General features: G+C 34.4%; 1 protein-coding gene across 4 annotated transcripts in view; it reads right to left on the bottom strand.

Moving 5' to 3' along the window:
• Positions 1-4,824: 4,824 nt before the first annotated feature.
• LOC131050131 (uncharacterized) overlaps positions 4,825-24,613 on the bottom strand; it is a 53,887-nt gene continuing 34,098 nt past the window's right edge. For 2 of the 4 annotated variants that reach the window (XM_057984294.2, XM_057984298.2), the window contains 3 exons: positions 11,440-11,656; positions 9,649-9,731; positions 9,038-9,447 (listed from right to left, as the gene is read on the bottom strand). In XM_057984294.2, coding sequence (XP_057840277.2) covers positions 9,310-9,447; positions 9,649-9,731; positions 11,440-11,656 — 438 coding nt within the window. In that variant the 3' untranslated portion in view covers positions 9,038-9,309. Of the gene's footprint in view, positions 5,195-9,037; positions 9,448-9,648; positions 9,732-11,439; positions 11,657-24,613 lie in introns of those variants that run through there. The other 2 variants (XM_057984295.2, XM_057984296.2) reach the window with 2 other exon arrangements.

Genomic DNA, 24,613 nt, shown 5'->3' with positions numbered 1-24,613 from the left:
AGGCCTTATTGTAATAGCTCCTAACCAGGCTAAGGCACTCCTAACCGGGTGTGCTCCTAACAGAGCATTTATAAGACCTTAACTGGTCTGATCCCTATTCTACAGATAGTTGATCTTGTGGGTACTAATTCCCACCATGGTTTTTCCCATTTGGGTTTCCACGTGAAAAACATTGTGTTATGAGTTGCATGCTTTATTGGGTGTTAGCTTATGTGGTTGTTTTCCTTGTATGCTTGTTAAGTTTCAAATTGATAAAGTGGTGATCATATTTGTGTTGTTTTTGCTTGCACTAATTCACCCCCCCTACCAGTGCCTTATAAGTTTATCGACTTACAATATGATTCGGACTACAATCCGGAAGAAATGAACTGCAATGATAGCATCTACAAATGCCTGATGATAGTTTTGGTTAAGCACAGATGTTTTCTCTGCAACACCAATCTCTCCTCAATCACAACACCGAAGGATAAATCTCTTGTTCGCACATTCAACTCTCTGATAATGTAGACACAATATCGACACCAAAACTAAGTGAAAATGTTCCTATTGAGGCATTGGACCCCAGTAAGTTAAAGCAAATTAAAAGAAATCAATCTATCATTTTAGTCGTAGATAATTGGGCCAACAAAGTTACATTGGATGGAATGGTATGCATAGAATAATCTATGAGAGCATATGCTCTAATATCATAGTAAATGAAGGCTTGGAACGAGTTACAAAATGTGAAAATAGAGAAAAACAATTTCTCTTTGATACTCCATGAGTTGCATGAAGTTTTAGAATTACCCCTAGCCCTTTTGATTAATGAAGGGATAATCAACAATGAAGGCCACAATGAATCAAACTCATTGACCGGTAAACATGTTTGAGTGGAAAATCTCCCTAATTGATGAATTGGATACCCAAATAAGATCAACCATAGCGTAGTTTCGATTGGATATCAAGGATTTAAGGAATCACTTGTCATATCTCAAGATAAACATATTCAAGGAAGATGGAGATAAGTTGCGAAGGAATACAAATGTCATCTAAAGATTTAGGGGGAGAACAATAGAAGAATTAATTCTTGAAAAAGTGAATGAGATGACAATGGAAACTCTAAAGAACCTAGCAACCTACCTCCCAGGTTTTAAAAACTAGATTGGTGATGTATGTCCAAAGGCTGTAGAGGCAGATCAGAAGTTGAACAAGTCAAGGATGAATATTACAGGTAACCCAAACGCCAGAACAATTACACCAATCATTTCCAAATACATGGCATATTATAGCTTTCTTGTATATATTTGTTTTGAATGATTATTAGATGGTACACATTTGATTCCTTTTAATTTTTATGTCTGAAGATAAAGAACTAAATAGAAGGAGAATGTATTGAAGAGATATTTGTATATATATCATTTATGAGTTTCTAAAAAAATTTACTTTCATATTGACTACTTTCTTTACTTCAACTAAATTGACCCATAAAATTAGACCCCTATATTTTTAAGGTAATGAAACTTATGGATAGAGCACATAGTCAAGCCTCATAAACCAAGTTCATCCCTAAAGAACTACAAATATAAGCATCTAGAGAAAAAAAATGAACCTACTATTTTCCTTAAAATCTCAAATTATTTATGGGTCCAACTAGAAATACAATTAACATGTGAATCTCAACATGTCCCTCAATCTAAGGGTTTAGTTAAGTAGCATAGTATAAGTTCAATTGAGAAACGCACTACCTCTAAAATATTATATTTATCAAGTGTCAATGATTTAATGAAGAGCTTAGTTAAGTAGCATAGTATAAGTTCAATAGAGAAACACACTACTTCTAAAATATTATATTTATCAAGTGTCAATGATTTAATTAAATTAAAGTACTTAGGTATCTAGTGTCACTTGATTGATCTAGTAATAGTAGACTAGCCAACTACTACTCATCTAATGATAGCACCTTGAATTGACTTGTGCTACTTGACCATCACGATAAACCTCATTTCACCAAGCACCACTTTATAAGTAAATATTTTTAAATTTACTTACTTGCCAAAGGTTACTAAAAATTCATGCAGTAATATTTCTACATTCTCTTGGATTTTTCTCGATAATAAAATCCTAACCAATTTGAGGTTTGATAAATTTGGTATCTCTTTCCTCAAATATGTTCTTTGTGATCATATAAATGAAGATACTAATCATCTTTTGCTACATTATAACTTTATCAATAAAATGTTCGAAGTAATTACAAGAAAAAGTTGGGTTGGCCTCATGCATACTGTTTTACTACTACATTTTGAATGTTGTCCAAATTTGTACAAAGATTCCAACTATGTCAAAATTTGAGAAATCAGTGTAACTCTAATCATGTGGTGCATTTAGTTAGAACAAATTCATAGAATTTTTAGAAATACTATTCCCAATCTTGGAAAAGTTCTACAAAAAGGAGAGAGAAATATCAAAAACAAAAATGCCTAATGCCAACAAAAATTATTCATTAAAAAAAATTGCAAATTGGAATTGATAATGTTCGTAAGAATTTCCAATTTCTTAAACCTCCATCATCTAATGGTAGATGGTATCATTTCAAAGGATAAGATTAAAATTGATAGAAAATCAATTAATGGAAGTCCCCTCCTGCTTCTCTAATTAATTTAATAAGCATGATCTATGGTGATCTATGGCAATTCACATCTAAGTCTAAGTGGAAGCAAAATGTATAGGTGAAGAGTGTATCATGTACACTTTTCCTTGCTTGTTTTAGAATCCCTTAGACCCTTTGTCCCAAGTACAAATTTCTAGAGTTCAAATGATCATTTCAAAGGATAAGATTAAAAGTGATAGAAAATCAATTAATGGAAATCCCCTCATGTCACTGATTAAGTGTATATTTAATGGTGCCTCTCGTAACAACCATTGACTCTTTGATGTAAAGACAATGATAATAAATCATTCAAAAAAAAATCTTGTTGCAACATCTAAAATTTGAAGAGATAAAAATAATGAACTGAAAAATTGAAGAACTTTAATTGGAGCTAAAACTTGCCCTCACAAAAAACTTCTCTAAAATTATAATTGAAAGGGATTCAAAATAATTATGAATATCAGCAAACAAAAAAATATTGCTAATTGGAAAATGGCATGTGCTTGAGATCAAATCAATCAAATAACTCTAACTTTGAGTGTATTCATTGCTTCAAGTAAGCAAACTCTCTGGGATGCTCTTGCTAATCAAGCCAGCGAAAATGAGAGCTCTTATTGTGAATATGATGGTCATAGTTTCTCAACAAGATCATTATCCTTTTTTAGCAAGGATTGTCTAATCTTAACATTGGTGGGAAATGGCTATCTAGCACCTAGGATACACCAATGCATAAGTTATGGTGCATGAAGGTAAATTATGCATTGGTGCATCCTAGGCGGCTAGATAGAAATTTCCACTTTAATGGCACTCAAAATAAAAGGAAATGTTTATTGTTTAGCCAACTTCTTGGCTTTCGTAGGTTGTAAGGGATTGATTTTTATTGCTAGAATTGCAATTGATTACATCATCTACATTAATCTTCCCCTTATGTTGATCTCAAACCAAAGACTGCATATTTTCACACAAGTATTGGAGTTTAGTACCATAGATCATCACACAAGCAATTCAAATGATTTTTTCAAATTGCAATCATATGGCATTCATAATGATACATAATTACTGGTCATTAGTTCAATGATGTGTTGACTGATTAATTTGTGTGTTTGAGTGAGATATATATCGTTCTCAATATTGTTTCTCAATCTATGCCCTGGAATGCACAAAGATGTTGAATAAGCTCATTCACGTCCTAAGATAGAAATGGGAGTTGTTTATTCTAATTGCTTATGTCAAAATTAAACTAGAGCATGTATTCAATTTTTATTACGATAAGGAGGAATGTACTATTTGATTGATCACAAGTTAAGAGTTATTGAAGTATTTGCTAAGCTCTCTTTCCTACTCAAGCATTGCCTCTATGCTCCTTTCTAATCAACTATTATTTCCAAAATGAAAACTCTAAATTTTGAAATATTAAATTAAAATTTAAAAATAAGATCAAAAATTCAAATTATTGATTAATGTTAACTATTACATAAATTTATCTTTTGAATCATTATATAACTTATATCCTTAACTATAAATTCTATCAACTACATTACTAACTATCATAAAGAGGTATTCTGAAAAGTTAATAATTTCCTCATTAAATCATAATAAACTTAATTGCTTGCATTTATAAATTTTGCAGAAAAGTTAATAAAATGAATGTGAATCTTATACATGAGTAGAAGTCATGAAAACATGAAAAATATTTGAAATTATGATGTATGGGGAATGGTTCTTAATGCGCCACACTCCAAGGGTGGGGATTCCCACTTCCAATGGTCGCCCAACTTCATTATATTGTGCTAAACTTTGTTAAACAACGAAAACATATAATAATATTTAGTATATTATCAACTGTAACATTTGTTTTGCAGAATTTTAAGTGTAGTACATTAAACTTTCTGCAATCTAATCAAAATTGCATTAAAATTTTATATAAAAATAATATTTTAAGTGTAAGCAAATATATATCAATTTTTAATATAATAACTGAAAGAAAAGAAAATTAATATATTTTTTAATAAATTATTAAGATAAATAGTTCAACAATCAAAGAAAAATATCATCACTTTGATGGAAAGCACTGAACAATAAAAATATTAGATTCTCATTTAGTCTTTTCGCTCAAAAATATTTCAAAATCATTAATAAATGTAAATTGTGTTCCAAGATAGTTCCAAGTCTTTAGAGACTTTAAAGACTCGATGAAATTCTCAAAGCACATGCAAATTCCATTCTCCCCAAAAATTATATCTCCTCAAGCGATTATAATCTCCCCAAAAATTCCATTCTTCTTGCATCATTATCAACATGACAGAATATTCCAACATAAGCATTTTTCCTCTACAACATCACACTCATAACATCATCCTCTCATCACATAAATTCTATAATTATCTCACTCGTCTAGAATTTTCCTTTACAAGAAATAATTTGATTTTTTACAATATAAATGTCATAATTATGGCACACTTGCCAAGAATTTTTTCTTCACGAGGAAATTGTAATATTTTTTCCAAAAGAAACCTCAATCCTCCCTCAGGTCCCACACATAGGCTACTTTCAATCAGATTTGGAGAGCTACATAAAAACACACATTCACAATTACATCAAAATACTGAGAAAGAAATTTCTATAAAATGCACTTAAATTTAATTTGCAACATGTAGGCTTGGTTTTAAAAAATATTCACTATCAAAACAAGCAAATAGAGAGCTACATAAAAACACACCTTCACAATTACATCAAAATACTTAAATAGAAATCTCTATAAGATGTACTTGAATTTAATTTGCAACAAGTAGGTTTGATTTTTTTAAAATATTCACCATCAAAACAAAAAACAAAAACATTTCCCAGAAAAAATATCCTATTCTCAAGAATTCCTTTAAAACAAATTGGATCATTTCTTTCTTTCCTTTTCAAATAAATAAAATACTTGAATGACCCTAGGTAGTTACTTAATAGGGGTAAAAACATTAAAAAAAAAAAAAAAATCTAAAATATCACATAAACAAGTACCAATACCCATAGTAAATATCCCAATTAAAATCTAGCATTATGCTTTCACATAAAGACTAGCCCTCCCATGACTCTTAATGTAGGTATCACAAGGAAATTCACAACGACGACTATCTTGCAAAACCTCCATTGTTTCCATTGGCTTAATTAGATATGCACACTATAAATATTGTCCATACATATTCAAACAACATTAATAATTTACATAATCTAAACCAAGTCGATACATTTATTCTTCCAAAAATATTTCATCATAGGGATTGCAAAGGTTTGTTGCAGAAAACAAATTTAATAAATAGAAAGGGAATTGATCATAATTAATATCCATATCATTTTCATGTGCTCATAAATTAATTTAATAAGCATGATCTATGGTGATCTATGGTAATTCACATCCAAGTCAAGGTGGAAGCAAAATGTATAGGTGAAGAGTGTTTCACGTACACTTTTCCTTGCTTGTTTTGGAATCCCTTAAGACCCTTGTCCCAAGTACAAATGTCTGGAGTTAAAATGATCATTTTTGTGAAAAAAAAAATGGCATTCATCCCAAACCAGACCTAAACCTATTCTTAAACATAATTTAGGATAACAAGCGCAGCCTTGACCTCATTTTCCAAATTTAAAATTATTTATGACCCTAACTCAATTTAATCTCAATTGGTCGTTAACCAAACTCAAATGCAAAATATTCAAACTTGAACGCTAGCTTGTATAGAAGCACAACTCCTAGATCATTCTTTAGCATCAAACAATTAAATCCAATAGCAATCACAAAAAACATTATTTGACCATTGGGCATTCACTGCATCAGCATCTGCATTCATAAAACCAATACATGAGCATGTGCCTTCTACTTTGCGTGCATTCAAATAATGTTGAATTGGTCTAACAAGTCCTGATTACAACCGACACAAAATGCAGATTCCCCAACTAGAGAGAAAACTCTTATCAGTGCTTTTTAGCACCACCCAGTCTAGATATGCATACGCAAACAGGTCTCTGAATAAACAAAACGTCAGTTTAACGTCATAGATGGAAAGACTACAAATCCAAACACAATACAAAACGTTTTCCAAGATGACAAAGCCTAACTCATGCATGCCTAATATCAAATTCCTCAGACTAATCACAGTGTTATATTACAACAAAATATTCGGTAGTCATACACAGAGCTGAGCACCTCTCTCCACTGTCAATTTCAGTACAATGTACATGGTTCAATGTCATCTAGATTCCGCTCTGAATTATAGTGTTAGATTTTCATCGTTGGATTAACTAATTTACATTAAATGTTTGTATAGGAACCATTTTATTCCTCTACAATACTATCATTTATATTACATATTAAATTTGACGAATTGATCCATTCAATTTCTTAGCATTTAGTTGGCCAACAAAGCCTGTCTATGCTGCTAACTCATTTTGCATGTTATATCTGACTCCAAAGGCAATCTAAATAACCAAAACACTAGCAAGACTCTGTAAAAATGTGTCTCTTGTATTGAATGGCCTGGAACTAAAACTAGATGAAAGAGTAAGAAAACATAGCTTGCTTGACAAAGTGTTGAATTTTATTGCATGTTGGCCTGGAACTAAAACAAGTTTTTATTATTCTGGATACAAGATTAAGTATGTTCTATGATACATGTAATGGGATCAATATATTTTAACACTATTATATTAGTGGAGCCTGAAACAGTGAAAGTTGGTTTCTATGATGGGGTTTCTCGTTTCAGGAAAAGGGTTTCCATTTGACTTCCACTGTGAGAAACGAGTGTCGTACTTGCTGGAAGCCTTCCTCCATTCTGTTCATCTATGGATTAAAGAATTTTATCACGATCATGATATAGAGTTGCCCCTAGCCCTTTTGATTAATGAAGGGATAATCAACAATGAAGGCAACAATGGATCAGACTCGTTGACCGGTAAACATGTTTGAGTGGAAAATCTCCTTAATTGATGAATTGGATACCCAAATAAGGTCAACCATAGCATAGTTTCGACTGGATATCAAGGATTTAAGGAATCACTTGTCATTTCTCGAGATAAACATATTCAAGGAAGATGGAGATAAGCTGCGAAGGAATACAAATGTCATCCAAAGATTTAGGGGGAGAACAACAGAAGAATTAATTGTTGAAAAAGTGAATGAGATGACAATGGAGACTCTAAAGAACCTAGCAACCTACCTCCCAGGTTTTAAAAACCAGATTGATGATGTACGTCCAAAGGCTGTAGAGGCAGATCAGAAGTTGAACAAGTGAAGGATGAATTTTATTGCACGTTGGCCTGGAACTAAAACAAGTTTTTATTATTCTAGATACAAGATTAAGTATGTTCTATGATACATGTAATGGGATCAAATATATTTTAACACTATTACATTAGTGGAGCCTGAAACAGTGAAAGTTAGTTTCTATGATGGGGTTTCTGGTTTCAGGGAAAGGGTTTCCATTTGACTTCCACTGTGAGAAACGAGTGTCGTACTTGCTGGCAGCCTTCCTCCATTCTGTTCATCTATGGATTAAAGAGTTTTAGCACGATCATGATACCATGTAGGATTTTTAAGTCAAAAACATTGCCTGTGGTGAACAGTGCAACTCTGGTGAATAGTGACTGCTTGTGTAGTGGTTGAATTGGAAGGAACAAGAATATACCAAATAGAAAATAAACGTTCAGAAATGTAAGCTAAAGAGTCATTTGTAAACCTATTTATTCTGTTTCTTTGGGATATGCTTATACTTCAGTACTTTTTTGTAGCACTTGTTAAAAGATTTTAGCCAGTGGGGGGTAGAGGTGGGGGAAGGACAGTGTTGTAAGGTTTGATTAAATAATTGCAATCATGTTAAAAGTAAACTAAAATCAATGACTTGGTTAGCAAATAAGTACATCTTGATTCTTCCCAAGTAAAAAACATCCGAGTCAATGAATTTTCCTTTGAATTGTATTCTTGAAAGCATACACGTAAAAAAAGTGATGCTGTATGATAATTTTTAATTAAAAAACATCCGAGTCAATGAATTTTTCTTTGAATTGTATTTCTTGAAAGCATGCGCATAAAAAAGAGACTGTATGCTAAATTTTAATAAAGTTTTTCAAGCATTCTTATAACTCAATGGTGACTGCTTAAGTGTCTTCACAAGAAATTTAGGACATTTAACAAAAGCAACCAATACTATATCAAACTTAGTTATTCCTACAAGCTGGTAACATCCTTCTACACTAATAAGCAGCTTTTATATCAGGTGGATTAGACAATATATGCCACAAGTAAGCTCATCGTTTGGAAATTGATTAACTAGTTACAAATCACAACTTATGTATCTTTTAAATTGGGACATGAAAGTATATAATCACAGCATCGTAAATTGTACACAAATCAGGCCCATATCAACAAAGTAATTACAAATGTGAAAACTTTTATAGAATAACAAAGTTCAACTCAACCATACAACACATGAAATTTATCATGGCTCTTCGTTGTGTTTTACAAATACAATATCAACAAAGGGTAAAATCCCATCAAAATTTGGGGACACATTGCCCATAAGCATGTTTCCGACTCATCAAGTGGACCAACTCCATTTTACCAGGACTTGTTCAATCAATGTCAAACAATCTCACAAAGAATTACCATATCCAAACCAAAAAAAATACAAAAAGAATGAATAAAATCACTTAGTTTCTTGATTTACTTTAAAACTTCCCTTTCCAGTATGACAAGAACTCACAATATCATCAAGCTCAGGAAATGCAGCGAGAAGCAGCAACTCCAAAAGGCCATAAGCTAATTGTTTCATACAAACTGCTGACTGCAAAGAAATGGAAAAGATCATGAAGATTTATCAGATAAAATTCTCTTCATTCCAAACAGCCAATTATCGAAACTGAATAAATACAAATAAATAGCATGATACATGCATTGAGAAGAAAAATGCATCCTGATAGAAAAACCTAAATTACAGAAGCAATTCAACTTTAGAGAAAACCGACACATGGTAAATGAAACATACTTGTAGAAAGAAATAAACATCCCGAGCACATCGCTCATACTCTTTTCGTCCTACTAGACCAACAAGAGCAGCCGGGGCATTATCTGTGAAGCAGGAACACAACAAACTCATTGATAAACAGTTTACAAAAACAATCTAGGCCCATCACAAAATATATATTTAAGATACATATCATATATATTTAAATTTAGGGTTCCAAAGAAACTATTAAAATGGAAGTGAGACAGTAAAAATGTTGAATCTGGTTTAAGTTATTGTCCAAGATCTGAGACAGTAAAAACGTTGAATCTGGTTTAAGTTATTGTCCAAGATCTTCTGGGGTGTAACTTGCCTGCAAGCATGTCCCAACTTAAAGTATAAGGAATGTACAGTTTACAAATGTAATGTAGCGGATTATCAGACTCCCAGTATATGTCATATAATAAACAAGCCATAGAAGCTTAAGTCACGTGACTTACACCACTGATCAGATCTGGCAATTTCTGTCTGAGGAAGTTTCAGTTCTAATTGTTACCAAAAAGATTAACACATTACTAGGATAGGTTTCAGGACAGAGGAATGAGGCAGTCCCTGTTAAGAGCAAACATTAGTCAGCTTTTTATGGTTAATCTGAGTGTTGGTCAAGCCCCTCATATTCTAGGGCACCAACAAGCAAAATGTCTTCAAATACCAAAATTGGTTTATACTTCCAGTCAATCCTACATATGGACATTAAACTTATTCAAGGAAACACTATAGAACTAAATTTGAATGTAGAACGTATCTAGAATGTTTCAGTTAAATGCTTTGCCAATTGAATGGGACAAAGTGTCAATAAACACACTTCAGATTGATTACCATAACTGCTTCCAGACAGTAAACAATATAGAAGATTGAAATTTGAATGCAGAAAGTAAAGTGTTTCAAGTAATGCTTTGCCAAATGAACAGGACAAAATTAAAGTGATTTCATGTCTCAATAAGATCTATTAAAATTCCCTATGATACTTGATAAAATATCGACCATTTTTCCGAACCCAAACCCTAAAAAAAATTTATATATATGTATGTAATTATACATGTATATATATATGTGTGTGTGTGAATAGAATTTCGCAAAAGAAGCAACAGAAAAATCGAGTCTGGACAAGTGGTATGAGTGGTTGAATTGCTAAAACTAAGAGAGTTGTGGAGAATATGACCTTGATGTCACTGATTCCTTAGACAACAATGAATAAGAAAGCCGATCTGCTTCTGACGATTGTATATTTTGATGTGTGACTGTGTTACACGCAGCTCTGCTGCTATTGTCAATTATTAATAAACCCTTGCCTTTGAGAAATGTGTATAATAATTGACAATAGCAGCAGAGCTGCGTATAACACAGTCACACATCAAAATATGCAATCATCAGAAGCAGATCGGCTTTCTTATTCATTGTTGTCTAAGGAATCAGTGACATCGAGGTCATATTCTCCACAACTCTCTTCGTTTTAGCAATTTAACCACTCATACCACTTGTCCAGACTCAATTTTCTTATTGCTTCTTTTGAGAAATTCTATTCATTTGTTTTTATTCTTTGCTGACTGCTGACTCAGCCACAGCGAACCCAGAGCTGCACTGAACCCAGATCCGGACCCGGCGCGAACCCGCATCCACACCAACACCCACACCCGGCAACTTAGTTTATAAAAGATATATTTGACAAAATAGGTTCTATCATACTCCCATTGAATTAATATATACTATTGCAGAGGTGTAAAATAATTCAAAACAAGCCATGTGAAATGTATAAGAAAGAGATGAATTTACCAATCATTAACTCACGAACAAATTTTGCCCGTCGAGTTTCTTCCACTTGTGGATCTGGTAAGGATGGATTATCTTTTACGTTAGGTTGCCTAAACTCCGTTCCCTTTGCTGATGTCATCGTTCCTTGATTTTGTGGCACAGATAAACCCACATCTTGGGAAGGTGGCCGATGTCGCCGAGGATGCTTAGTAAAGAATATACCATCGGGCCAAAGAATCTACAGCATATAAAATTCACCTCGTTATGGCAATCACCACAAGCATATTCCAAGATACAGAGCACTACGTTAGTATTACAGTGATGATAATTATAAATTGGCATAGCAGTCCTTAAAGATAGATAAGAATAAACTTAGGAAAATCCTCCTAAACAATCTTGTGCAGTATTATTAGGATAATATTCTCGCACGGCATCAAATTTTTAGGAAAATACAATGGGAAAGGACAGCAACAATAAATGCACTACAAATATTCAACAAAGAAAACCAAAAATGCTTTTAAACTCACATCTTCACAATGCAACACCACCATAAAACACAATCTGTTGAATCAAAATAAGTTGGCAAAGCATGCATTTACTTTATATCTATTGTTGCTTTGTCCGTGCATCATTCCATCACCATATAGTTTAATGGCTATTAACTTCAACCAATATTTGCAATTGAAAAACATATGAAGAGGATAGAAAAGATGATTAATTAAAGATGAACAACTAATAGGTTGAATGGTATATCACAACCAAATTGCAATCAAACAGTGATAAGTAAAAAGTAAGTTTTTTAATTGAATGTAGTAAAGGATTAAAGAAAATGAACATAATTAAAGTGACTTCATGTCTCAATAAGATCTATTAAAAAATCCCTATGATACTCAATAATATAGCAACCATATTTCCTTGCTTGGTAAATAGGTATAGTTGATGGGGCTCCCCAACCTAAATAAAATAACTCAAACGAGTGAAAAAGAAGCCAGGTGTTGGAATAACCCAACAAAATCAAATGTAGATAACCATATTGCATATTAGTTTGATCTTTTTTACAGAAAAATAAAGATGTACAGCTGAATCACTGCCTGGGGCCCAAGTTTCTCCCAGACTAAGCTAGACCCACTAAAAATATTAGTTATCACCACTAATTAGACTATAGGCTATGTCGGCAGCAATGCACATCAATCTAGACAGTATAAAAATGCCTCCCTCTACTCAATGGCATTCCAAACTAGAGGCCACTGGGGCCTGCGAAGCGTATTTCAGTCATTGTTTCTCAGTGTTGGCCGGTTCTCCTAATGACCCAATTTGAATTGTGGCCATCAATCCCTTCCAAAATGATATTGTAGGCAGGCAATTACTTCAGAAGGAAGAAAAGACATAGTTTTTCCTTCTCTGCTGGGTACATGTCTATATACAACCCACCCAGCCATCTAACCCAGTGACTCAGCTGTCATCATCTGGCATGAATAGGCAATGAGCAAAGGCATTGAGGGATAAAAGGCTATTATATAAACATTGGGAGCAGCCCCAATAATAGAGTTACTACACACATTGGAACTACATAATGAAAACATTGACTGCATGTCGCCACTTCTTCAGCAACTTATAGAAGATGAAACATTCCCAACTTCCCACTGCTATCTCCAGAGTTCCTGTTCCATATAGTCTTTACAAAAATGTATTGCACGGATAGGAGATAAAGATATACAAATATCCATATATTTTCTCAGAAATTGCCTTGTGCAAAGCTAACCATGAATAAATTTTCCCTTCAATTCTCATTGCCAATATTTTCTTGCTGTCTGAATGAATTATACATCATCACTGATTAGTACTAAAAAATTCATTCCTATTTATACATCATCATATTTTGTAATTTAGTGGCAACCAAATTAGTGATATCAAAGCAATTTATTCCATCACTCAGATTAGCTTGCCCTTTCAAATAATCTCAATACACAAACAATATGTGTATATATTACTTTCCTACTGATCCTCAAGGCATCTGCCATAGCCCTAATAAAGCCAAAGTCTGAAAGCATCCTAACCACATACACATTAAATGGTGGGAGACGAGGTAGTTAAAGTTTCTCATTCAACCCAAGAGTCATTGTGTATGAAAGGTTATCTGGAAGTATGAAAACCTGCCGAAAGCTCCTTCAGAGCATGAACTGGAACTGTGATGCCACTATGACCAAACACTTCTCGGTGTTTACACATGGAATTCTAAAACACATAAGAATTGCATATTCACATTGAAAATAGATCTTGGTGCTTTTTGAATGGAAAATCACCCTGTACTTAAACACACAGCTTTCTGGTCTGCATCAGATATTGGTGGGAATTAGATGGAAAACCATCCCTGTAATTCAACAGACAGCTTTCTGGTCTGCATCAGAGATTGGCAGGTATTAGGGCCAAAGGCCTCCCAGATGTAAGGTTTAATTGGTCCTAGGTGAGTTTGGTACTATTGTTCTGGATATTGATAAAGTAGCAATCAACCTATTTGAGAGCTGAAACCTGTAAGAACAGTTCTGTGGTCCTTCCTCCTCAATTATGTTACACATTTTGTACCCGTGTGTACAAAGAAAGTTGAAAGTTGACTTCCTTTCACCCATCCTTTTCCTATTGGTACAGTTTTTTCATAAAATGTTTTTCATATTTTTCAGATTGGTTATGGATATGGATTCATACATGTATGTCTGGGTTGAAAGCTTTCAAAAAAGGGAATTTAAGGAAAAAGCAAGGAGCAATTTTTTATGCCATATAGATAAGTGCATCATTGTAGCTCCAGAAAAGCAGATCTCACTAGGTTATGGTTAGTTTTAGCAAAAACATCTCCCCGTGCACTGTAAACCCTAATGCTTTAAGCCTCCAATTGTCCGGGTGCTTTTGTGATAATGATAAAAGGGCACAGGCAGTTCATGTTTTTGCTTTACACTTTTTGAGCTGTTTTCCTGCATAGGGATTTTGTTACTCACTTTATAATTCTTTTAAGTAAATATGCCATTTTGAGGTATTTTCATGATTATTTTGGAAAATATGAAACACTCCCAATATGGAGTAAAACTAGTGAATCTGGATTCTACTGTCAATTAAACCACTCCATGTGCAGTCACCCTACAAGAGATTCTAATAACTCTGCTTCCATACAATCATCATACACATTGGAATCCCTGTGCTGCATGTTGCATAGTTGGCATAATAGCACAACATTCCATTTAGCTCACTGCTCATTGGAGATGATGGCTCATGGATGTTATACCAATTTCACAATAAGACCTGGCAAATATAACTCACATAATTTTATGCACGGCATCTCCAGGTTTTGTGGATGGCTTTTCTGCATGGACAATGGATTGGATTGAAGAAAAACTGGAGCGAATGTTACATTGGTAGTGAAAATTCGACTAGCAATGGAGGGTCATATCTATTGCCTAACTGGTACTGAACACCAACATTCCTTGAGTAGATTTGTTCTTATTTTTCCTATCGTTTGCATATCTCTTGTTGGGGAGTTCATTCCACATTAACAGCTCTCCTTTCTTCTCTCATCTATGGATGAGGAAGCACTAAATGAAGTCCTCAAGCATCCATGTAAAGGAAGAGCCATACACAATCCACTGCCAAATATAATGGCAAGAAAATATGTAACATTAACCTCAAGTGTGGCAATGTTCTAAAGATTTTGTGATTGTGGAGGCCCACCTTCCTTGTCCCTACAAAACTGCTGATAGGATCTAACAACAAGTATAAGTTAGCTTGCATACATGATAGCATATAGTCTTTGACGAGACTGACAAGCATTGAAAAGAAGTTTGTCCAACAGTAACACTAAACCTGTCCATAGATATGGTCCCTCTGCTCAGCCTCTTCATCTTGCCCATTGATCAAATCTTCTACTAAGCTTACAAATATTTTAAAATTTCTATCACTCTCACCAATTGCAATTGACTAATCCCATAATCAAGAATACTATTGAGAAAGGTACACTTCACATTTGATAATCACCCAAAGTGTGCTGCAAGAGTACTAAACAATTTGATTGCAATCATCTTTGTCGCTTGGGCAAATGCTTCTTCAAAGTCTTACTCTTCTACCTGTAAATAGAATAACCATAGTTAATTTTAAATCTATAAACCATCAGCAGCAAATTACTTTCGTTTGGTGGAAGTTCAATCAGACCCCAAGTGTCATTTTCAAGATAGAATCAAATCTTTTCTTCATAGCCTATTTCCATTGAGATTTAGTTTGGACCTCCTTATATGACACAAATTGATCAATACTTAGATCATTAATGTATGATTGAAATTATGCAAACTTCTTGTGTGAATACCTTTATTAACAGACACTTTTGTCTTCTAAGAAGGAAGAGAAGAGAAAAGAGGAAGAGGAATATGGTTTATTTTTACTTTGCCCTTCACTTTCAATCTTTATGCCCTCCTACTGCTATAAAATAAGGTGCTTGTCTAGCCTTGGAGACAACTACCATTTTTTTATATATATTTTGTCATAACTTAAGCCTTGTATTCAACTATCAATTCAAGACAAAAACAATTGGATTTGAAGATCAGAGGACCATTTTTTTATAGATTTTTTGTCATAACTTGAGCCTTATTTTCCTGCGAGTATTTGTATTTGGACCAACAACATAGTGTGATCAAATTCATTTCATGTTTGTATTTTGTTTATTCGAATTATTCTAGCATACATGAGTAATAAGATTTGGATCCAGCATGTTTGTGAAAATTTCTATTGTTCAAGCAATCTATTGCTATCTCTTTCGGGCATTGATATTTATTTAAATGACATGTAAATATCATTGTTCATCCACCATATGCTCTCACTCGCCCTAACGAGATCTCAGTGATCAGATGTTGTTGAATAATAATATTGACACACCATATGCTCTCACCTCACTCTCAAGTGATTTGAGTGAACAAATAGTGGTAAATATTTTATATTAAAATTTGTTGAGATCATCAGTGTTATCAAAGCTAATATCCTGCCAACATGTCAAGAATGGAGAGGACCAAAAGACCCATAGCAGTAGAAGAAAGAACCGAGTTTTTTCAAGACACCATATTAGGACTTTAGATTTAGATTAATATGTCCAATGCTATCCCTTTTGTGAGATCAAGGTCATACCAAAACATCACAAAGAAGGGAACATTCATTTGCAAATAACCGACTAGCACTTAGTTCCATCCCAAAACCTTCTAGACCAACATTTCTGCAGAAAGAAGAAAGAACAAAACCTAAGATTGAAATGATAATTCGTTATTTACAAAGGAGATGAAAACTCCTTAAATAGAGAGTACAACCAATGTTTCTATAAAAGAAACAATCGAGAACAAAAGACAGAAAGGAAACTTCCTAAAACTAACTAGATGACGAAAGAAAAAAAGGAAACTTCCTAAAACTAATTGGATGACCATTACACACTAAATATTACAATATTACTTTAAAACCCTCTCTTAATGGTCATTCTACTAACTACCCTACGGAAGACTTTACATAATCTGCAGATCATTTGGCCACGAATGCATAAAAGCCAGGTAGACTCCTCTTCAAGATGCTCTGCAACATGAGCTTGTTGCAGAGGCCCTCCATGGTTGGATTTCTAATCAACCAACCCCTTTCTATAGAATTTATGGAAATGACCAAGTTTACCACAATAATGACATGTGATAGATTTTAGATTCTTAGAAGAATCATCAAGTGCACTGCACTTTGTCCAATCTGCTAACTTGCCTTTGCCTTTATCCTTGGTAGTAAATGCCTATTCCACACTGGCCGTGTCACTGCTACTACCAAACTGTTGTTTCCACCTGGCTTGTTGCAAGAGCTTATTGCACAGCTCATCAAACTTCTAGTCAACATTAGTGGATGTAATGCTAAGAGTTTCGATGAAGTGCTCATACAATCGTGGTAAGCTTTTCAACTATATAACCACCATATCTTCTTCTTCCATCTTGCAACTTTGATCTTCATTAAATGATCCTACAAAGACATCTTGTCATCCATCGTAATCGAGAACATCATACTCTTAAGGAAGAAAGATCTGCCTTTATTTGACGTATCGTACAATTTTTTTTTGTGCAATAGTCTTACCAGACGGAACCTTTGGAAGCATCTCATAAGTGATTAATAACTTAAGCTACATAATACTTCATGTTTGCTCTCATCAAACTTGTCCTGGTCTTTGCCTACGACCATGGGACAAGCAAAATTATCATCCAAAACAATCTAGTCTAGACACCAGTCCTCAAAAATAGTGAGCATCCTCCACTTCCAAGTATTGTAGCTCTTGTCATTGAACCTCTAAGTGCCTTCCAACATGATGTTGGGTAATGAAGCCATCCCTTTTGTTATCCAAAGATATTAAAACCGAGATTAGATTCTCAAAAAGCTTCGATTTTTGTTGATAAAAAATTGGCAAAAAAAAGAACCTACGATAGTCCAAAAATCATCAAAAAAAGTAGTTGTGAGACAGCACCACGATTTTGAGAAAACATCGACAAAACCTTTGTTTTGTGGAAAAACGGTGAAAACCCATGATTTAAAAAATCATCAAAAATAGCAACAGAAGACCACGATTTTTAGGAAAAATCATGGAAAAACCCGCCATGATTTTTGGGAAGAAATCGTGCAAAAAACCCTCCACGATTTTTTGGCGAAAAAAAATCATGCAAAACCTGCCAGCAAAGAACCCACAAATTTTGGGTGAAAAAATCATGAAAAAAACAAAATACCCATGATCTTGAAAATTTGGATGCACAAAAAACTTCAAAAATTGTGCCATAGGAAAACCCTAGTCACGAAACCCCAAAACCTTCATGTGGCACAAGGAAACATAGGTGTCGCAATTAGAAAGAAAGCAAACGCGAGAACCTAGACAAAAGACGACACAAGAATAAAAGCTGTAGAAAACTCGAGTCGCGGACTGAGAAATATGCGAACAGCTATAGAGGTCGCGCAAATAGCAACATGTCTCAACAAGAACAATCACAAGGCGGGAAATCTCTCATCACAGACGAGAAAGACAAAACTTAGCATGTTGGAATGAGGGCTACAAAAGTCACAAGGAAAAAAAAAAAAAAAGTGATTTCTAGCCACAATTTTCAGAAAGAAATGCCTCGATTTTCACGAATTTTCTTTGTAAAAAACAGCTCGAAGTTTTACAAATTAAACACCACAATTTTTATTAAGAAAAAATCGGTCAAAAAGCCTTCAAAAAAATCTTCGTATGAATGTGTACGGTAAAAAACCTCCAGATTTTCATAGAAAATCATTTCAAAAAACTTCTGGAAAAAAATTTAAAGTAATGAAAACATGAATTTTATTAAATATTCACCAAATAGGTACCTCTGCTTTGATACCATGAAATGATAATTCGTTATTTACAAAGGAAATGAAAACTACTTAAATATAGAGTACAAGCAATATTTCTATAAAAGAAACAATCCAGAACAAAAGAAAAAAAAGAAACTTCCTAAAACTAACTAGCTGACGAAATACAGAAAGGAAACTTCCTAAAACTAACTAGCTGACGAAATACAGAGAGGAAACTTCCTAAAACTAACTAGATGACCATTACATGCTAAATATTACAATATTACTTTAAAAAAGACTACTTCCATATAGGAGCTTGACAGACTTTTTGAAGAATATCAAAGGAAATCTAAATCCTTCAAAGCCACCATATCTTTCAATAAATACTTGGAGTTACTAGGGAAGAGTTTCCGACATTAAAAAAGATGGTCTCTAATGAGGAGATTGAAGTTGACGAACCAAAACTACAAGAAGCAAAAGGAAAGTAGAGTATTGAGCCTAAATTTGAGATAGATGAAGGTGCAAGCATTGGCAAAGATGTTCTTGCAGCTTTCTCAAAAGTGCCACAATATTTATCCATTCAGAGTTCATGAGGAGCTATTTGAATAGCCATTATGGTTCTTATTGATAGTGGGTCTATCCAAACAGCCAATTATCATGCTTACTAATAGTGGGGCTACCCACAACTTCATTAATGAAGGTGGTTAGGAAAGGATGAAAGATGAAGCCTTTGCTAGATTCAATGTCACCATTGCTATTGTATTCATGATTTTGTATCAAGGTAAGTTGTCATCTTGAGTTATTCCTTGGTGACTATAATGAGGTTGATTATTTCTCTGTGGTAGGACTTGGGGAAGCAAATATAATCTTTGGAGTAGAGTGGTTGCATCACCTTAGGGAATTTTCCCAAAATTGTCAATGCATGGAACTGAAGTTCAAATATCAAGGGTAAGACATGATACTTAAGTGCATACCTAAGAGGTCACATGAAGTGATCACAGCTAGGAGCATGGAAGGGACTTTCTCTAAGGAACTAGTCTCATGGGCAGTCAGATGCTTTCTTTTGAAAGGCATGCCGACTTTGTCTTCAAGTAATTACCACATTTATCATACTGGTATGCACACTATCATGGACAAGTATAGTATGGTATCTAGTGGCATGCTTACACTATGGCTATAAAATAAGGGATCTCAACAGTTCATAGAGTTTACTCTAATAACATCATAATAACCCCCTCCATTATTCCTAGATACATCATCAAGTAACAAAGAAGGCCATTGTTGCTTGGAAGAATCAACGATACTAGGACATCGAGCTTTGCATTAGCTTGAGGGCAAGCAATTTTGGAAAGGGTAAAGTCGTAATGTCACTTTTTAATTAATTTCGCTCATGTAGGCTCAATCCTTACTTTCCAATAAGGATACGTAAGTATTTTTAATAAAGGGCCCATGGGTTTGAAAAGTAAACAAAAATGTAAATTAAAATTAAAACCCTAAGTTGCCGGTTTGGGTTCATGTTCGGGTTTGAAGAACCGGTTCGCCGGTACGGCAAAATTTTGAAATGGGGTTTGGGTTCGTTAGTACAAAAACATATATATATATATATATATATATATATATATGCAGCCTATAAGCAACAATATATCATATAAACAACAAAAACACCATAAACTTCTAATCATAGCATCATGATCATAGTTCATACAATCATAGCATCATATACTTCAAGTTCAACATCAAAATATTAAAATGATAATATCAAGTTCACGTATCATTGTTTCAAATTCAATATTCAACTTGCAACAATTGGAACTTTATACTAAGTTTAAATTATCTAATGGATTCTTCTTCTTCTTGCATTAGCAGTCAAGAATAGCACTAAGAAGATGAAAGACTAATTGCAAGTCAAGAAAAAATGCAATAGCAGTCAAGAATAACAGAAAAAGTCTTTCACAGAAACGACTAATGCCATTGAAGATGATGAAGAAGAAGAAGAAGAATGAGCAGTCAAGAAAGTGAGCTCAGGAAACTGAATATTTTTGTTGCTTTTCATAAGCCGAGGATTGTAAATCAGAATGACCTAATGCATGGGTATTTTGCTGTTGTGATTGAGCATTGCTCTAGTACATTGTATAAGGTTAACAAGTAAGAGGTCAGAACTCAATTGTTTGCTGCTCTATTTTATCTTGCTTCAGACATAAAAAATTTGAATAAATCTATCAATTGTCTGTTGTTGTTCTTAATAATTTTAAGTCTTAAACCTGCATGATAACTTGCAAAACAATCACACAAATCTGCTAGTCTGAACTCATTGCTATAAAATTTTACAAAAAAAAATGTAAATTTGGGCACCCCCCAAGTGTCTAGGTTTGCCCTGGGTTAGCCCTGGGTTCGCCCTAGGTTCACCATTGACGAACCAGCTTGCCCAGGTATGAACCGTGGCCGAACCCAAAAGCGAACCGGAGCAGGACCCGAACCCAAAACAAACCAGACCAGTACCAAAAAATCATCTTAAAGAAAAATGTTTCTTGCACAAAAAATCACGGTATATGTTAAATCCAAGGTTGGAAAAGTAACCAAAAAATTAAAATAATATTTAGTTTCAACATATGGGGGAACGGGTTTTCATAAAAGGTTATTGTAATTCCCAAAACACTTGGCAGTTTTATCATAACAAATTCTATGACAAGAAATTAATGAGTTACAAAACAAAGTGGGCCATTTTTTATTTCCTTGAGATTGGAGGATGAAACTCCTTTGGTTTTCTAAAGGCAATCTCATCCATATGTATTTGTGCTAAAAAAAATTCATATGTTTTCCAACAAGTATTTGGGGCAACAACTTATATCAATAGAAAATTAGACTCGTATTGTATTTTATCTATCTAAACCATTCCAGCATATTTGAGCAATAAGATTCAGCTCCAATGTATTTGTGAAGATTTCTATTGCTCATTCAATCTATTGCTATATCTTTTGAGCTTTGATATTTATTTAAATAAATCATATAGAAATTATTATTCACCCATTGTATGCTCTCACCTCACCCTATGAGATCTTGGTCATCATGCAACACAAAAGAATAATATATATTCACCATATGCTCTCACCTTGCCCTCATGAGATCTTCATCTTGTTGATTAGAAAGTGGCAAATATCCATAGTTCCATGGAGTTTCCTAACGGAGGGGCATGGGGCATTAGTGGGGGGCAGCACTAATAGACAAATTAAGGTGAACTGAAATCTTCAAGGCAAAATTTGCAATATAACATCTTTGCAAGGGCCCCATGAAAGGCAAACTAGTTTTCACAAAGTTAAAGGTTGCAATCAATATGTAATGACATGTTCCATATCAAGCGACCCAGCGGTGATGGCAAACTAGTTTTCACAAAGTTAAAGGTTGCAATCGATATGTAATGACATGTTCCATATCAAGCGACCCAGCAGTGATGTTGTGGGGGGGCGTTTTCCCCAAGTCTCCAAGTCTCGGTAAGGGGATGCAAGGTTTTTTTTTTGTGGGGGGGGGGGGGGGCATCCCCAAGGAAGAGTGCAAATATTTTACATTAATATTTGTTGAGGTCATACTCATAATATAAAAGGTTTTGATATCTCTCTATTATTCTATGTCCTTGATTTGTATTCCTCCCATGCACTAAATGAATCAGATTTTGTACAACCACAAGGACTATCAAACTGGCAAAAGCAGATGTTTTAAAAGCAATAAGAATAAACTACACAAATCTTGGTTTCGTGCACTGACAAGAAAACCAATCTTCCATGCAATCCTAGTTGTGAGCACTATGCTTACTATTTGTTCACCTAGGGTGATTGATGTAGGGAATCCAAGGGTCAAGTAATCTTGCATCACCCAAAAATATCTCTTTCTTTGTTTCTCAGTTTTGTTTCTATGCACAAGATAAGCATGGATGCACTAATATGTTTTGATGTTTTGTGTTATATTGGATACACAATTTGATCTTCTGCACAAAACCCAATTAGACTTAGTTGTTTTGTACATCGCCATGCAAATTGGCAAATGGTTTTCGATAGTTGTGTGAATTGTGATAAAGACCTCTATCTATCATGCAAGCCTTTGCACAACTCTTCAATTTGCACCCAACCCAAGCATAAAATTCCTACTATTGTACAACGATTGAATATAAATTCCAAAGGCACTAAATGGTTGATTGTGTCCAAGTGTCGATTACTCTCATCTAGCAACCAAGATTGATAGGTGTTGTTTGTAACTAGGATAAGGTATGGGTTCGGATTGCCTTAAAGGCAACATCCGAACCCACTTAGGTCTAGGCCCTATCCTAAAGGGTAATGTGCCCCAAGGATAAGCCCAACCCTATCCTATATACCCCACACTACAACAAATATTGGCACCCAAATTAAAGGAGGCCGACTTGCAATTAAACAAAGTTAAAGATGCATATAAAGATAAGACACCTTGCAAGTCAATACAATCAATTAATCATTCAGCGAATTACCTCTGCCTGAAGAAGTGCGAACTTGCTCTGGAGAAGTGCGAAATTAGCCAGACTCAGGCGAATTAGTTCTAGAGGGCAAAAGCAATTTTGGTACAGACTTGAAGGAGTGCAGATCTGTCATTCATGAAGGATTCAGATTTGTAAAAGGAGCTAAGTATTGTACTTTTGCTATCAAGAGAATATATAATCTGACCTAAGGGTCTTTAATGCTGGGTTTTTCCTCCTTGGAGGTTTTCCCAGGGTATTTGTGTTTGTTTCTGATCTACTTTCTTCATTTCTGGTTTTACTAAATTATGACAGATCTGATTACAATCTAGGGCATAACTAAAGGATATAAATCTGTCTAATAAACCTAGGGTATAAAATTACATGGTATCAGAGCCAAGGTGTCACTAACTTCTGATTTTAGCAAATCATTTGTGCATATAGCTGCTGTGTGTTTTCAGATTAATAATGTCAGGTTTGAAGGCTGAAGATAGACTTGAGGGAGCCATTGATTTTGCTGCTTGGAAAGTCCGTATTCTATTGATCCTGGAAGAGAATGATCTGCTGAAGTTTGTAGAAGAAGAAAGGTTGTCTCCTCCAGAAGATGCTGAAGAGCTGAAACAGTTCAAGAAAGATTCCCTCAAGGCTAGGAGGATCATAATTGAGTCCGTCAAGAATCATCTTGTCACTGTCATATCAAAGTTTGTGTCTGCCAGGGAAATGATCAAACACTTGGAAGGGATGTATGAAGTCAACAACCTCAGCAGGGCCCTTTCTCTAAGACAACAGCTTCTTCACATGAAAATGAAAGAAGAAGACTCAATCATAGCCTACTTCATGAAGATCAATGAACTAAAGGACAAGCTAAGCACTCTTGATTGCCAAATCTCGGATAAAGATCTTGTTATGATTGCATTAAATGGTCTACCTGATGAATGGGAACCATTCATTCGTAGCATTGGTGGAAGAGCCGATCGTCCCAACTTTAAGCGTCTTCAATCTAATTGCATCGAAGAGGAATCTCGAATTGAGGTAAGAGGAAAACTCAAGAACTCTCACAAAGATAATCATGTTCTCTTAGCTAAATCTAGGAAAGGTGGACATTGGAAAAAAGAAAAGAGAAGCAAAGATTTCAGATCCTCCTCCTATGATGCAAGGAAAAAGTCTAAGAGATTCCTCTCACATTCGTTGCTTCAAATGTGATAAGTATGGCCACTATGCCAGAGATTGTCAGAATGACCCAAAGGAAAGGGAAGCCAACTTAAATGAAGTTGCCGAACAAAGTGAAGATTACCTTCTTATCTCTGCTCTATCCAGCAATGTTCCTACGGATAGCAATACGTGGATACTTGACAGTGGTGCCTCCAGACACAT

This window comes from Cryptomeria japonica, chromosome 6, assembly GCF_030272615.1.
Source record: "Cryptomeria japonica chromosome 6, Sugi_1.0, whole genome shotgun sequence".
Classification (NCBI taxonomy): Eukaryota; Viridiplantae; Streptophyta; class Pinopsida; order Cupressales; family Cupressaceae; genus Cryptomeria; species Cryptomeria japonica.
Note: the sequence above shows the minus strand (reverse complement) of the source record. Positions and strands in the feature narration are given on the sequence as shown.